This window comes from Lytechinus variegatus, chromosome 9 (assembly GCF_018143015.1).
Source record: "Lytechinus variegatus isolate NC3 chromosome 9, Lvar_3.0, whole genome shotgun sequence".
NCBI classification, from domain to species: Eukaryota; Metazoa; Echinodermata; class Echinoidea; order Temnopleuroida; family Toxopneustidae; genus Lytechinus; species Lytechinus variegatus.
In genome coordinates, this window is record NC_054748.1 from 31901660 (window position 1) to 31920998 (window position 19339).

The window sequence follows — 19339 nt, forward strand, 5'->3', positions numbered from 1 at the left end:
ACATAGAGGACCACACCAGTTGTTTCACACCGGTGTTAAATTGGTGGTGTTAGCTTTACACCCAAAGGTGTTATTGCAACACGTTTGGTTGTTACATTTACACTCTTTGGTGGTATGTTCAATCTCTAGAATGTAATTTTATCACCTCAGGGTGTGGTCCTCTATCAACACCAACTGGTGTCAGTTTTAACACCACCGCTTTTACAGTGAACGTATCCCAGAATAAGTGCAATATGTGCCTACCTGTGACTTCTATTTTATTAGTACAATTTTCCGCTACTGATAAACCATGCCCTTCCCTCAACGAAATCATTCCAATAATCTTGCCTCGATTGTTCTTGAATCTTACAGATCCCCACAGCGTGCTGGGCGCAAACTACAATGACTGGTAAGCCCGGGGTTCATGGCTTCTGATATGTGTTTTGTTCGATTGACCTTGGAGTAGTTTGCAGCTGCAAACACCCTGGTTTGTTAAAATTGGCTCAAATATCAGGAATAATTGGAATCTTAATATGGGGCACCGAGTGTAAACCAATGTACCTAAACAAAACATGCAATTCTTATTTTGTTACAAAATAAATGGACAGTCATTATTTTATAACCCAATCAATAGACAGTCATGATTTTGTTACGAAACTGACTGTCAACTGGGGCAGATCTTGCAGGAACGCTTTGTGTAAAAAAAGGAATGCAGCATTTAGAATGTATGAATTGTAGACCCCGTAAAATGAGCGATCATGACTTCTTTTGGGGGACGAATTCATCACACATAAACAAGGACCCTTTTTTGCTTTTCGAATTGATCGTATAACAAGAATACCTCGATTTCGGAATGAATACCTTCATTTTGGGGTTGAAAAAGTCATCAATGATCAATAAAAGACTATAAGGGATTTTAGGAGACCTTATACTTTGGGATGGATGGTCAAAGCAATGATGTTTTTCAGCCTAAGAATATTTACTTTGCTTGTTCTCGATTTAAATCTGAGTCACAAATAATATATATATACATAACAATATATAGAAAAAGAAAGGAATTGTGGTCTTGCTAAACATTTCGAAGAACTATTGTCAAAAAGGAATACATAAACTAATTGTTCTAGAACAATTAAATATGGGTTTAAGTCTATTGTTCTTTCCTTTTTTATCATATGCAGCGAGTTCAGCAATTAGTACAAAGACTGAAGGTACCACAACAGCTGATACAACAACAAAACAAACTGGATCAGCTAATACAACAGGAACTACATCACTAGATACAACACAAGAGACTGCACAAGCTTATAAAACAACGGAAGAGACTACTCCAGCTGATACAGCAACAGATAATACTACACCAGTTGATACAGCAACAAATGAAACTACACCAGCTGATACAGAAACTGAAGAAACTACATCAGCTGACACAAAAGCTGATGCAACAACTGAAGAAACTAGACCAGCTGATGCAACAACTGAAGAAACTACAAAAGCTGATACAACAACAAAAGAAAATACACCAGCTGATATAACAACTGAAGAAACTACACCAGCTGATACAACAACTGAAGAAACTACACCGGGTGATACAACAACAGAAGAAACTACACCAGCTGATACAACAACTGAAAAAACTAGACCATCTGATACAGCAACAGAAAAAGCTACACCAGCTGATACAACAACTGAAGAAACTACACCAGGTGATACAGCAACAGATGAAACTACACCAGCTGATACAACAACTGAGGGAACTGCATCAGCAGATACAATAACTGAAGAAACTACTTCAGCGGATACAACAACAGAAGAAACTACACAAGCTGATACAACAACAAATGAAGAAACTACACCAGCTGATACAACAACAGAAGGAACTACACCAGCTGATAAAATAACATATGAAACTACAGCAACTGATACAACAACTGAAGAAACTACACCAGCTGATACAACAACTGAAGAAACTACACCAGCTGATACAACAACTGAAGAAACTACACCAGCTGATACAACAACTGAAGAAACTACACCAGCTGATACAACAACTGAAAAAACTACACCATCTGATACAGCAACAGAAAAAGCTACACCAGCTGATACAACAACTGAAGAAACTACACCAGGTGATACAGCAACAGATGAAACTACACCAGCTGATACAACAACTGAGGGAACTGCATCAGCAGATACAATAACTGAAGAAACTACACCAGCTGATACAACAACAGAACAAACTACACAAGCTGATACAACAACAAAGGAAGAAACTACACCAGTTGATACAGCAACATATAAAACTAAACCAGCTGATACAACAACAGAAGGAACTACACCAGCTGATAAAATAACAGATGAAACTACAGCAACTGATACAACAACTGAAGAAACTACACCAGCTGATACAACAACTGAAGAAACTACACCAGCTGATACAACAACTGAAGAAACTACACCAGCTGATACAGCAACAGATGAAATTACCCAGGCTGATATAACAACGGATGAAACTACACCAACATATACAACAACTGAAGAAACTACACCAGGTGATACAACAACAGAAGAAACTACACCAGCTGACAAAACAACTGAAGAAACTACACTAGCTGATACAAGAACTGAAGAAACTAGACCAGGTGATACAACAACAGAAGAAACTACACCAGCTGACAAAACAACTGAAGAAACTACACTAGCTGATACAAGAACTGAAGAAACTACACCAGCTGATACAACAACAGAAGAAACTACACCAGCTGACAAAACAACTGAAGAAACTACACTAGCTGATACAACAACTGAAGAAACTACACCAGCTGATACAACAACAAAAGAAACTACACCAGCTGATACAGCAACAGAAGAAACTACACCAGCTGATACAGCAACAGATGAAATTACCCAGGCTGATATAACAACGGATGAAACTACACCAACAGATACAACAATAAAAGATACTACACCAGCTGATGCAACAACAGAAGAAGCTACACCAGCTGATACAACAACTAAGGGAACTACACCAGCAGATACATTAACTGAAGATACTACTTTAGCAGATACAACAGAAGAAACTACACCAGCTGATACAACAACGGAAGAAACTACACCAGCTGATACAGCAACAGATGAAATTACCCAGGCTGATATAACAACGGATGAAACTATACCAACAGATACAACAATAAAAGATACTACACCAGCTGATGCAACAACAGAAGAAACTACACCAGCTGATACAACAATTGAAGAAACTACTCCATATTACACAACAACGAAATTGACTACACCAACTGATACAACAACAGAAAAAACTACTCGAGCTGATACAACGACTGAAGAAACTACTCCTGATGATACAACAACTGAATTAACTACACCAACTGTTACAACAACCGAAGAAACTACATCAGCTGACACACCAACTGATGCAACAACTGAAGAAACTACACCAGCTGATACAACAGCAGAAGAAACTACACCAGCAGATACAATAACTGAAGATACTACTTTAGCAGATACAACTGAAGAAAGTACGCCAGCTAAAACAACAGAAGAAACTTCATCAGCTGACACACCAACTGATACAACAACAGAACAAACTACACAAGCTGATACAAAAACAAAGGAAGAAACTACACTAGTTGATACAGCAACATATAAAACTAAACCAGCTGATACAACAACAGAAGGAACTACACCAGCTGATAAAATAACATATGAAACTACAGCAACTGATACAACAACTGAAGAAACTACACCAGCTGATACAACAACTGAAGAAACTACACCAGCTGATACAACAACTGAAGAAACTACACCAGCTGATACAGCAACAGATGAAATTACCCAGGCTGATATAACAACGGATGAAACTACACCAACATATACAACAACTGAAGAAACTACACCAGGTGATACAACAACAGAAGAAACTACACCAGCTGACAAAACAACTGAAGAAACTACACTAGCTGATACAACAACTGAAGAAACTACACCAGCTGATACAACAACAAAAGAAACTACACCAGCTGATACAGCAACAGAAGAAACTACACCAGCGGATATAATAACTGAAGATACTACTTTAGCAGATACAACAGAAGAAACTACACCAGCTGAAACAACTGAAGAAACTACACCAGCTGATACAGCAACAGATGAAATTACCCAGGCTGATATAACAACGGATGAAACTACACCAACAGATACAACAATAAAAGATACTACACCAGCTGATACAACAACTCAAAAAACTACTCCAGCTGATAAAACGACTGAAGAAACTACTCCTGATGATACAACAACTGAATTCACTACACCAACTGTTACAACAACCGAAGAAACTACATCAGCTGACACACCAGCTGATGCCACAACTGAAGTAACAACACCAGCTGATACAACAACAAAAGAAACTACACCAGCTGATACAACAACTGAAGAAACTACACCAGCAGATACAACAACTGAAGAAACTACAGCATCTGATACAGCAACTGAAGAAACTACAGAAGCTGATACAACAACTGAAGAAACTACACCAGCTTATACAACAACTGAGGAAACTACACCAGGAGATACAACAACTGAAGAAACTACACCAGCAGATACAACAACTGAAGAAACTACAGCATCTCATACAGCAACTGAAGAAACTACACAAGCTTATACAACAACTGAGGGAACTACACCAGCTGATACAACAACTGAAGAAACTACACCAGCTGATACAACAACTGAAGAAACTACACCAGCTGATACAACAACTGAAGAAACTACACCAGCTGATACAGCAACAGATGAAATTACCCAGGCTGATATAACAACTGAAGAAACTACACCATATTACACAACAAATCAATTGACTACACCAGCTGATACAACAACAGAAAAAACTACTCCAGCTGATACAACGACTGAAGAAACTACTCCTGATGATACAACAACTGAAGTAACTACACCAACTGTTACAACAACCGAAGAAACTACATCAGCTGACACACCAACTGATGCAACAACTGAAGAAACTACACCAGCTGATACAACAACAAAAGAAACTACACTAGCTGATACAACAACAGAAGAAACTACACCAGCAGATACAACAACTGAAGAAACTACAGCATCTGATACAGCAACTGAAGAAACTACACAAGCTGATACAACAACTGAAGAAACTACACCAGCTTATACAACAACTGAGGGAACTACACCAGGAGATACAACAACTGAAGAAACTACACCAGCAGATACAACAACTGAAGAAACTACAGCAACTGATACAACAACTGAAGAAACTACACAAGCTGATACAACAACTGAAGAAACTACACCAGCTGATACAACAACTGAAGAAACTACACCAGCTGATACAACAACTGAAGAAACTACACCAGCTGATACAGCAACAGATGAAATTACCCAGGCTGATATAACAACGGATGAAACTACACCAACATATACAACAACTGACGAAACTACACCAGGTGATACAACAACAGAAGAAACTACACCAGCTGACAAAACAACTGAAGAAACTACACTAGCTGATACAAGAACTGAAGAAACTACACCAGGTGTTACAACAACTGAAGAAACTACACCAGCTGACAAAACAACTAAAGAAACTACACTAGCTGATACAACAACTGAAGAAACTACACCAGCTGATACAACAACAAAAGAAACTACACCAGCTGATACAACAACTGAAGAAACTACACCAGCTGATACAACAACTGAAGAAACTACACCAGGTGATACAACAACTGAAGAAACTACACCAGCTGATACAACAACTGAAGAAACTACACCATCTGATACAGCAACAGAAGAAACTACACCAGCTGATACAACAACTGAAGAAACTACACCAGGTGATACAGCAACAGATGAAACTACACCAGCTGATACAACAACTGAGGGAACTGCATCAGCAGATACAATAACTGAAGAAACTACTTCAGCGGATACAACAGAAGAAACTACACCAGCTGATACAACAACAAAGGAAGAAACTACACCAGCTGATACAACAACAGAAGAAACTACACCAGCTGATAAAATAACATATGAAACTACAGCAACTGATACAACAACTGACGAAACTACACCAGGTGATACAACAACAGAAGAAACTACACCAGCTGACAAAACAACTGAAGAAACTACACTAGCTGATACAACAACTGAAGAAACTACACCAGGTGTTACAACAACTGAAGAAACTACACCAGCTGACAAAACAACTAAAGAAACTACACTAGCTGATACAACAACTGAAGAAACTACACCAGCTGATACAACAACAAAAGAAACTACACCAGCTGATACAACGACTGAAGAAACTACACCAGCAGATACAACAGAAGAAACTACACCAGCGGATACAACAACGGAAGAAACTACACCAGCTGATACAGCAACAGATGAAATTACCCAGGCTGATATAACAACGGATGAAACTACACCAACAGATACAACAATAAAAGATACTACACCAGCTGATGCAACAACAGAAGAAACTACACCAGCTGATACAACAACTGAAGAAACTACACCAGCTTATACAACAACTGAGGGAACTACACCAGGAGATACAACAACTGAAGAAACTACACCAGCAGATACAACAACTGAAGAAACTACAGCAACTGATACAACAACTGAAGAAACTACACCAGCTGATACAACAACTGAAGAAACTACACCAGCTGATACAACAACTGAAGAAACTACACCAGCTGATACAACAACAGAAGAAACTACACCAGCAGATACAATAACTGAAGATACTACTTTAGCAGATACAACAAAAGAAAGTACACCAGCTGAAACTACAGAAGAAACTACACCAGCTGATACAACAACAGAGCAAACTACACAAGTTGATACAACAACAAAGGAAGAAACTACACCAGTTGATACAGCAACATATAAAACTAAACCAGCTGATACAACAACAGAAGAAACTACACCAGCTGATAAAATAACATATGAAACTACAGCAACTGATACAACAACTGAAGAAACTACACCAGCTGATACAACAACTGAAGAAACTACACCAGCTGATACAACAACTGAAGAAACTACACCAGCTGATACAACAACTGAAGAAACTACACCAGCTGATACAGCAACAGATGAAATTACCCAGGCTGATACAACAACTGAAGAAACTACACCAGCTGATACAGCAACAGATGAAATTACCCAGGCTGATACAACAACTGAAGAAACTACACCAGCAGATACAACAACTGAAGAAACTACAGCAACTGATACAACAACTGAAGAAACTACACCAGCTGATACAACAACTGAAGAAACTACACCAGCTGATACAACAACTGAAGAAACTACACCAGCTGATACAACAACTGAAGAAACTACACCAGCTGATACAGCAACAGATGAAATTACCCAGGCTGATATAACAACGGATGAAACTACACCAACATATACAACAACTGACGAAACTACACCAGGTGATACAACAACAGAAGAAACTACACCAGCTGACAAAACAACTGAAGAAACTACACTAGCTGATACAAGAACTGAAGAAACTACACCAGGTGTTACAACAACAGAAGAAACTACACCAGCTGACAAAACAACTAAAGAAACTACACTAGCTGATACAACAACTGAAGAAACTACACCAGCTGATACAACAACAAAAGAAACTACACCAGCTGATACAACGACTGAAGAAACTACACCAGCAGATACAACAGAAGAAACTACACCAGCGGATACAACAACGGAAGAAACTACACCAGCTGATACAGCAACAGATGAAATTACCCAGGCTGATATAACAACGGATGAAACTACACCAACAGATACAACAATAAAAGATACTACACCAGCTGATGCAACAACAGAAGAAACTACACCAGCTGATACAACAACTGAAGAAACTACACCATATTACACAACAAAGAAATTGACTACACCAGCTGATACAACAACAGAAAAAACTACTCGAGCTGATACAACGACTGAAGAAAATACTCCTGATGATACAACAACTGAATTAACTACACCAACTGTTACAACAACCGAAGAAACTACATCAGCTGACACACCAACTGATGCAACAACTGAAGAAACTACACCAGCTGATACAACAACTGAAGAAACTACACCAGCTGATACAGCAACAGATGAAATTACCCAGGCTGATATAACAACGGATGAAACTACACCAACATATACAACAACTGACGAAACTACACCAGGTGATACAACAACAGAAGAAACTACACCAGCTGACAAAACAACTGAAGAAACTACACTAGCTGATACAAGAACTGAAGAAACTACACCAGCTGATACAACAACAAAAGAAACTACACCAGCTGATACAGCAACAGAAGAAACTACACCAGCGGATATAATAACTGAAGATACTACTTTAGCAGATACAACAGAAGAAACTACACCAGCTGAAACAACTGAAGAAACTACACCAGCTGATACAGCAACAGATGAAATTACCCAGGCTGATATAACAACGGATGAAACTACACCAACAGATACAACAATAAAAGATACTACACCAGCTGATACAACAACTCAAAAAACTACTCCAGCTGATAAAACGACTGAAGAAACTACTCCTGATGATACAACAACTGAATTCACTACACCAACTGTTACAACAACCGAAGAAACTACATCAGCTGACACACCAGCTGATGCCACAACTGAAGTAACAACACCAGCTGATACAACGACTGAAGAAACTACACCACCAGATACAACAGAAGAAACTACACCAGCGGATACAACAACGGAAGAAACTACACCAGCTGATACAGCAACAGATGAAATTACCCAGGCTGATATAACAACGGATGAAACTACACCAACAGATACAACAACTGAAGAAACTACACCAGGTGATACAACAACAGAAGAAACTACACCAGCTGACAAAACAACTGAAGAAACTACACTAGCTGATACAAGAACTGAAGAAACTACACCAGGTGTTACAACAACAGAAGAAACTACACCAACAGATACAACAATAAAAGATACTACACCAGCTGATACAACAACTCAAAAAACTACTCCAGCTGATACAACGACTGAAGAAACTACTCCTGATGATACAACAACTGAATTCACTACACCAACTGTTACAACAACCGAAGAAACTACATCAGCTGACACACCAGCTGATGCCACAACTGAAGTAACAACACCAGCTGATACAACAACAAAAGAAACTACACCAGCTGATACAACAACTGAAGAAACTACACCAGCAGATACAACAACTGAAGAAACTACAGCATCTCATACAGCAACTGAAGAAACTACACAAGCTTATACAACAACTGAGGGAACTACACCAGCTGATACAACGACTGAAGAAACTAAACCAGCAGATACAACAGAAGAAACTACACCAGCGGATACAACAACGGAAGAAACTACACCAGCTGATACAGCAACAGATGAAATTACCCAGGCTGATATAACAACGGATGAAACTACACCAACAGATACAACAATGAAAGATACTACACCAGCTGATGCAACAACAGAAGAAACTACACCAGCTGATACAACAACTGAAGAAACTACACCATATTACACAACAAAGAAATTGACTACACCAGCTGATACAACAACAGAAAAAACTACTCCAGCTGATACAACGACTGAAGAAACTACTCCTGATGATACAACAACTGAATTAACTTCACCAACTGTTACAACAACCGAAGAAACTACATCAGCTGACACACCAACTGATGCAACAACTGAAGAAACTACACCAGCTGATACAACAACAAAAGAAACTACACTAGCTGATACAACAACTGAAGAAACTACACCAGCAGATACAACAACTGAAGAAACTACAGCATCTGATACAGCAACTGAAGAAACTACACAAGCTGATACAACAACTGAAGAAACTACACCAGCTTATACAACAACTGAGGGAACTACACCAGGAGATACAACAACTGAAGAAACTACACCAGCAGATACAACAACTGAAGAAACTACAGCAACTGATACAACAACTGAAGAAACTACACCAGCTGATACAACAACTGAAGAAACTACACCAGCTGATACAACAACTGAAGAAACTACACCAGCTGATACAACAACTGAAGAAACTACACCAGCTGATACAGCAACAGATGAAATTACCCAGGCTGATATAACAACGGATGAAACTACACCAACATATACAACAACTGACGAAACTACACCAGGTGATACAACAACAGAAGAAACTACACCAGCTGACAAAACAACTGAAGAAACTACACTAGCTGATACAAGAACTGAAGAAACTACACCAGGTGTTACAACAACAGAAGAAACTACACCAGCTGACAAAACAACTAAAGAAACTACACTAGCTGATACAACAACTGAAGAAACTACACCAGCTGATACAACAACAAAAGAAACTACACCAGCTGATACAACGACTGAAGAAACTACACCAGCAGATACAACAGAAGAAACTACACCAGCGGATACAACAACGGAAGAAACTACACCAGCTGATACAGCAACAGATGAAATTACCCAGGCTGATATAACAACGGATGAAACTACACCAACAGATACAACAATAAAAGATACTACACCAGCTGATGCAACAACAGAAGAAACTACACCAGTTGATACAACAACTGAAGAAACTACACCATATTACACAACAAAGAAATTGACTACACCAGCTGATACAACAACAGAAAAAACTACTCGAGCTGATACAACGACTGAAGAAAATACTCCTGATGATACAACAACTGAATTAACTACACCAACTGTTACAACAACCGAAGAAACTACATCAGCTGACACACCAACTGATGCAACAACTGAAGAAACTACACCAGCTGATACAACAACAAAAGAAACTACACTAGCTGATACAACAACTGAAGAAACTACACCAGCAGATACAACAACTGAAGAAACTACAGCATCTGATACATCAACTGAAGAAACTACACAAGCTGATACAACAACTGAAGAAACTACACCAGCTTATACAACAACTGAGGGAACTACACCAGGAGATACAACAACTGAAGAAACTACACCAGCAGATACAACAACTGAAGAAACTACAGCAACTGATACAACAACTGAAGAAACTACACCAGCTGATACAACAACTGAAGAAACTACACCAGCTGATACAACAACTGAAGAAACTACACCAGCTGATACAACAACTGAAGAAACTACACCAGCTGATACAACAACTGAAGAAACTACACCAGCTGATACAGCAACAGATGAAATTACCCAGGCTGATATAACAACGGATGAAACTACACCAACATATACAACAACTGACGAAACTACACCAGGTGATACAACAACAGAAGAAACTACACCAGCTGACAAAACAACTGAAGAAACTACACTAGCTGATACAAGAACTGAAGAAACTACACCAGGTGTTACAACAACAGAAGAAACTACACCAGCTGACAAAACAACTGAAGAAACTACACTAGCTGATACAACAACTGAAGAAACTACACCAGCTGATACAACAACAAAAGAAACTACACCAGCTGATACAGCAACAGATGAAATTACCCAGGCTGATATAACAACGGATGAAACTACACCAACAGATACAACAATAAAAGATACTACACCAGCTGATACAACAACTCAAAAAACTACTCCAGCTGATACAACGACTGAAGAAACTACTCCTGATGATACAACAACTGAATTCACTACACCAACTGTTACAACAACCGAAGAAACTACATCAGCTGACACACCAGCTGATGCCACAACTGAAGTAACAACACCAGCTGATACAACAACAAAAGAAACTACACCAGCTGATACAACAACTGAAGAAACTACACCAGCAGATACAACAACTGAAGAAACTACAGCATCTGATACAGCAACTGAAGAAACTACAGAAGCTGATACAACAACTGAAGAAACTACACCAGCTTATACAACAACTGAGGGAACTACACCAGGAGATACAACAACTGAAGAAACTACACCAGCAGATACAACAACTGAAGAAACTACAGCATCTCATACAGCAACTGAAGAAACTACACAAGCTTATACAACAACTGAGGGAACTACACCAGCTGATACAACGACTGAAGAAACTACACCAGCAGATACAACAGAAGAAACTACACCAGCGGATACAACAACGGAAGAAACTACACCAGCTGATACAGCAACAGATGAAATTACCCAGGCTGATATAACAACGGATGAAACTACACCAACAGATACAACAATAAAAGATACTACACCAGCTGATACAACAACTCAAAAAACTACTCCAGCTGATACAACGACTGAAGAAACTACTCCTGATGATACAACAACTGAATTCACTACACCAACTGTTACAACAACCGAAGAAACTACATCAGCTGACACACCAGCTGATGCCACAACTGAAGTAACAACACCAGCTGATACAACAACAAAAGAAACTACACCAGCTGATACAACAACTGAAGAAACTACACCAGCAGATACAACAACTGAAGAAACTACAGCATCTGATACAGCAACTGAAGAAACTACAGAAGCTGATACAACTGAAGAAACTACACCAGCTTATACAACAACTGAGGGAACTACACCAGGAGATACAACAACTGAAGAAACTACACCAGCAGATACAACAACTGAAGAAACTACAGCATCTCATACAGCAACTGAAGAAACTACACAAGCTTATACAACAACTGAGGGAACTACACCAGCTGATACAACGACTGAAGAAACTACACCAGCAGATACAACAGAAGAAACTACACCAGCGGATACAACAACGGAAGAAACTACACCAGCTGATACAACAACTGAAGAAACTACACCAGCTTATACAACAACTGAGGGAACTACACCAGGAGATACAACAACTGAAGAAACTACACCAGCAGATACAACAACTGAAGAAACTACAGCAACTGATACAACAACTGAAGAAACTACACCAGCTGATACAACAACTGAAGAAACTACATCAGCTGACACACCAACTGATGCAACAACTGAAGAAACTACACCAGCTGATACAACAACAAAAGAAACTACACCAGCTGATACAGCAACAGATGAAATTACCCAGGCTGATATAACAACGGATGAAACTACACCAACATATACAACAACTGACGAAACTACACCAGGTGATACAACAACAGAAGAAACTACACCAGCTGATACAACAACAGAAGAAACTACACCAGCTGATACAGCAACAGAAGAAACTACACCAGATGATACAACAGAAGGAACTAAACCAGCTGATGCAACAACTAAAGAAACTACACAAGCTGATATAACAACAGAAGAAACTACACCAGCTGATACAACAACTGAAGAAACTACACTAGCAGATACAACAACTGAAGAAACTACACCAGCTGATACAGCAACAGAAGAAACTACACCAGCTGATACAGCAACAGAAGAAACTACACCAGCTGATACAACAACTGAAGAAACTACATCAACTGTTACAACTATTGAAGAAACTACACCAGCTGATACAGAAACAGATGAAACTACAGCAGCTGATACAACAGAACAAACTACACCAGCTCATACAGCAACAGAAGAAACTACACCAGCTGATACAACAAGAGAAAAAACTACACCAGCTGATACAGCAACAGAAGAAACTACACCGGCTGATACAACAACAGAAGCAAGTACACCATATTACACAACAACGGAAGTGACTACACCAGCTGATACGACAATAGAACAAAGTACACCAACTCATACAGCAACAGATGAAACTACTCCAGCTGAAACAACAACTGAAGATACTACTTCAGCAGATACAACAGAAGAAACTACACCAGCTGATACAACAACAGAAAAAACTTCACAAGCTGATACGACAACAAAGGAGGAAACTACACCAGCTGACACGGCAACAGATAAAACTACACCAGCTGATACAACAACAGAAGAAACTACATCAGCTGATACAGCAACAGATGAAACTACTGTAGCTGATACAACAACCGAAGAATCTACTTCAATTGACACAACAACGGAAGAAACTACACCAGTTGATACAACAACAGAAGAAACTACACCAGCTGATACAACAACAGAAGCAACTTCACCAGCTGATACAACAACAGAAGCAACTTCACCAGCTGATACAACAACAGAAGAAACTACACCAGCTGATACAACAACAGAAGCAACTTCACCAGCTGATACAACAACAGAAGGATCTACACCAAGTCATACAGGAACAGATGAAACTACACCAGCTGAAACAACAACTGAAGATATTACTTCAGCAGATACTACAGAAGAAACTACACCAGCTGATACAACAGAAGAAAATACACCACCTGATACAACAACAGAAGGATCTACATCAACTGACACAACAACGGAAGAAACTACACCAGCTGATACAACAACTGAAGGCACTACATCGGCTGATACAACTGAAAGCAGCACTTTGAAGGATGTTAGTACAGCGATTCCTACAACAACTAAAATGCCTACTACGACTTCTGTTATCGTTTCTACTACAGGTGTGATAATGCTTCTCCTTTTCTCTTTCTTTATCTCTCTCTCGTTTCCCTTCTCTCTTTCTATCTCACTGGTTTATCTATCGATCTGTTTTTTTATCTATCTATCTATCTATCTATCTAGCTAGCTAGCTATCTTTCAATTTATCTCTCTTTATGTTCCAATGTTCTTGTGCCACTATTTCCTTGTAAATTAATTCAAATCCGGCATTACCATCAATAATCATTTGACGTTTATCAACATACCATTTATCTATCTGCTGCTGCTACTATTACTACTACTACTACTACTACTACGAGGCTGTTCTCACTTCGTTCCTAAAACTAGTTTACTGGAAACTAGTTTAGTTTAAACTAGTTTAACGCGTAGTGAGAACGGTCAAAGCGGTCTTGGAAGCGATCTTCCAAACCAGTTTGGAAAACCACCTCGCGATGTAGTTTTCAAGATCGCTTTGCCTTGTTAAACTGGTTTTAGCGTAAGTGAGGACACAACCGTTCTTCGGGGAGCGATCCTCGCACGTTTTGAGCGCGCTACTCCACACGACAGGTGTAGAATGCCTATGTTGCGGTTTCAAATTTCGCGCGACAAAGTGTCACCCTTCTGAGAGCGTCTCCATTGCAACAAGAGCGCTTTACGTGAAGTGATTTTGAAAACCACTTTCGTGTGATCAAGTGAGAACGCTGGCAACGCGATCTTCCAAAGTGGTTTCCTGAATCGGTTTCCAGTAAACTAGTTTTAGAAAGCGTCATGAGAACGGCCTCTCTTACTTCTACTACTACTACTACTGCTGCTGCTTGTACTACTACTACTACTACTACTAATAGTGTGTTGGTAAACTTCGAGTTTCGAGTCTTGAGGTTCAAAAATTTCATTGGAATTGGTCATTAAAGACCGTCGCTTTTAATTGCTTTTAAGCCGCTATTATCCACATATTAGCGAAATCATGCACGTAAAACACTTTTACTCTGGTGCCGCTAAAATCTTCTAAGGACATAAAAGGAAATGAAGTTGAAATGTTGCAAGCTTGTGATTCCATTGGGGCAAAATATGCTTTATCGTTTCTCAGATAATCGAAGCGAGCTATGCAGTAGAAAATGATTTAACTTCTCGATTGGACGATTATAAAAAGATATGCAATTAGAGGCTGGAGAGTACACTCATGTAGCCTCCCGCGATTAATATAGAAATTTTAGCTAAAAACACTATGAATAAATTCAATTTAAAAAAGGCTCTATAATGACATAAGCAAAAATCGTTAAATACACTTTTCCACCATTAGTAGGAAAAACTAAATTTGATTGATTTGTAAATAGAATGTGAAGGTCTATCTACATTAACGAAATATTATAATTCGGATGAGAAAGGCGAGACTCGAATTTTTACAAACTTCGAGTTAAAACCGCTGTCCTTTATTACCAATAGTAGGAGCAATCAATTTGATAGATTTGTAAATAGAATGTCGAGGCCTATCTACTACTATTAACAAAATATTATAATTCCGATTTCTGATACTTTGTTTATAGTAGAAGATACACCTCGACATCCCATTTACAGAGCAATCAAAATTATTTATTCCACTATTGGCGGAAACGTGTATTAAACGATTTTTGTTTATGTCATTACAGAGCTTTGTTTTTTCCTTATTCGTTTGATTCATAATGTTTTAGCCACAATTTCTTTTTAATCGCGGTAGGCAAACACTTCTCATGGCTATTCTCCAGCCTTTAATTGCGTAACCTTTCATAATTATTCAATCGAGAAGTTTAATCATGTTCTTCTTGAAAGCTCGCAACGAATGGCTGAGAAGAGCGTAAACACGTTTGCTCCGATCAATTTCTTACAACATATCAATGTCATTTTCTTTTATGATTTTAGCGGCATCAGAATGAAAGTGTTTACGGGCGTGACAGAAATATTTCGCAAATCCGTGAGAAAAAAGCGGCTGAAAAGCAATAAAGTCTTAAATAACTAATCCAATGGAATTTTGGCAACTTAAAGGTATTGTTTAACTTTGTGAGCAGCCGATTTAAAAAATTATCAAACCAAGATGAAACATGTGTACAAAGCCTGAAAATAACCATCATTGAGAATGAAAAGCTAAAACTACAAGGCAAACCCCGATTGTGTACATAGGCGTCTTCTTGACGCCTTAATAGCACACATAAGTGTATGGGATGAAATTAAGATTTCAATTTTTGAAGCACTAAATAATTATTTTCGAACGCAATTTTTCTGGGCTTCATTTTTGTAACATATCACAGACACAGGTGACAAAGTGTGACCTTCTAGCTCAGATTTAAAAAAAAGTCAAACCAATGTTAACCAATCACTTTAAGACTCGAAACTCGAGACTCGAAGTTTAGCAACACACCTACTACTACTACTATAGTACACTACTACTACTACTACTACTACTACTACTACTACTACTACTACTACTACTACTAGTACTATTACTTCTACTACTACTACTACTACTACTACTACTACTACTACTACTACTACTACTGTTACCACCATTACTACTACCGCTATTGCTACTACTACTTCTATTTACTACTATAACTACTACTGCTACTACTATTATTACTACTATATAGTACTACTATTACTACTACTACTGTTAGTTATTACTACTACTACTATTACTACCACCACCACCACTGCTACTGCTTCTACTTCAACGATTACTACTACTCCTACTACTGCTGCTACTACTACTACTACTACTACTACTACTACTACTACTACTACTACTACTACTAGTACTACTATTACTACTATTATTACTCCTACTAATGCTTCAACTATTACTACTAGTACTACTATTACTACTACTACTGTTACTATTACTTTTACTATTACTACTACTACTTCCACCACCACTGCAGCTACTGCTACTACTACTATTACTACTACTACTACTACTACTACTACTGCTACTACTACTACTACTATTACTACTGCTACTACTACTTTTACTACTTGTACTAGTACCACTACTACTACTACTACTACCACCACCACCACTGCTTCTGCTACTACTTCAACGACTACTACTACTACTACTACTAGTAGTACAACAACTACTATTACTACTACTATTACTACTACTTCTACTACTTCTCCTACAACTACTATTACTACTACTACATCTAATACTTCTACTTCTTCTTCTTCAATTACCACTTGTATATGCATCCTCATACATGTCATAGGGGCGGCGGCGGAGCGAAGCTTAATGTCGGGGCCAGCGAAAAAATACACTTTTTTTCTATGAAACAATTACCATTGATGACACTGGTCAGTGAGGCCGTATACTGGCGTTCTTCTTAAAGCAGCTGTGCTTATGGTCGCTCCCCGGCATGCATTGCTGATTGCTGATTATTTTTACCATGATGAATTCATTTTTTGTTGCGTAAAATGTTTAATTGTTGTGTGGTATCAATCATTCAATGTTATATGTTAATGGATAGTAACGGTCATTACATCACAATGATACTATAGTGATTTTGATAATTATTATAATGATTCATTTCATTAATGATGATAATAGATGACGATAGAATAATACTCATAAAATACAACATATTAATATTTTGTTTATGTTTAATGATGGGCTATTACTCAGATCATATATGAAATTATCACAATACAATTCAGATATCAACGAATGTACATCGGGCATCGATGGCTGTGATGTAAACGCCCGGTGTGTGAACACCATAGGAAGTTATACATGTGAATGCCAAGATGGATACGAAGGCGATGGATTTTCTTGCAATGGTGATTATATTCATTCATAATGCTAATAATTATACTTGACTTATATATCGCTTTACAAAGAAACCTTTGTTATAAAGCGAAAAATAAATTCAGGGCTTAGACGTACAAACACTCCAATACCCCGTCTTCGAACCCCATTCACACCATCCCTTGGGTCATCATACAATCTCTTTTATATTATCTCCCATACCAAGTTCCTTTGACGCCATTTTCCCTTTCTCATTGAGTGCTGCAGTCAGTCGGCAAGCCCAGAACAAGTAATTTCTTTTATCCAAGTGATATTCATGACTAAAGGATTTTTGCATTGTTAATGAGCTTGGTGCGGACGAAAACTCCTCATTTTATTACGCCATTGCTGCTCTAAATATTGACCAAATGTAATGATTTTGGTATCTTTATAAAAAAGATTGTGCAATATAGGTGAAACCTTCGATCTAAAACTTGAAAGAAAAAAATATGCAACAAAAGTTTTTGTTTTTCCACTTAATTTGTCTTTGAGACCAATTGATTTTTAAGTTATGATACAGCTGAGAATATAAGCTTTAATATGATACAATTTCTATAAAAGAGGTATTTTAGATGGGTCAACAGTCAGCTTTTTATAGGCCAAGTACATTTAGCAGCTCAAAAACAAGAATACTGCGCTCTGATTGGTCATAGAGACCACACAACTTCGCATATTCCAATGTTCCCCACACTGCGCCTCTGCAAGGTCACACTTACCATGTGCTAATTTATTCAAATTACCCGCGCCTGTTGTTTTGAAAAAAAATTACTCAGCAAATCAGAACTCTGAATTTTATGTTACTCAGAAATTTCATAAATCTCGTCTTGCATCTTGATGGAAAAAGCTGGCTGCTGACCAATCTCAAAGAAGCCACATTGTAAGAAAGTATATAGTTTGAGTTTTCTGATGATATAAATAATGTCTGTGCCTAAAACACAAAATTTTGCACAATGCAAGTGAAGAAAGAAGAAGGAAATTCTGTTT

The 19339-nt window shown here is 38.2% G+C and overlaps 3 protein-coding genes across 3 annotated transcripts; all 3 read left to right on the forward strand.

Moving 5' to 3' along the window:
- Window positions 1-381: 381 nt before the first annotated feature.
- LOC121421971 (mucin-17-like) lies at window positions 382-10842 on the forward strand. Its single transcript, XM_041616772.1, has 7 exons — window positions 382-388; window positions 1632-2707; window positions 2822-3898; window positions 4160-4369; window positions 6347-6650; window positions 8949-9831; window positions 10827-10842. Exons 1-7 carry the CDS (start codon window positions 382-384, stop codon window positions 10840-10842), a joined length of 3573 nt encoding a protein of 1190 aa, XP_041472706.1.
- Window positions 10843-13435: 2593 nt separating this feature from the next.
- LOC121421972 (cell surface glycoprotein 1-like) lies at window positions 13436-16518 on the forward strand (the record flags this gene model as incomplete). The annotated part of the gene is made up of 2 exons (XM_041616773.1): window positions 13436-14080; window positions 16438-16518. Coding segments are annotated over 2 exons (726 nt in total), but the record flags the coding sequence as incomplete, so codon positions are not given.
- Window positions 16519-17020: 502 nt separating this feature from the next.
- LOC121421002 (cell wall protein DAN4-like) lies at window positions 17021-17695 on the forward strand (the record flags this gene model as incomplete). Its single annotated transcript, XM_041615576.1, has 2 exons — window positions 17021-17090; window positions 17244-17695. Coding segments are annotated over 2 exons (522 nt in total), but the record flags the coding sequence as incomplete, so codon positions are not given.
- Between the last annotated feature and the right edge of the window lie 1644 nt (window positions 17696-19339).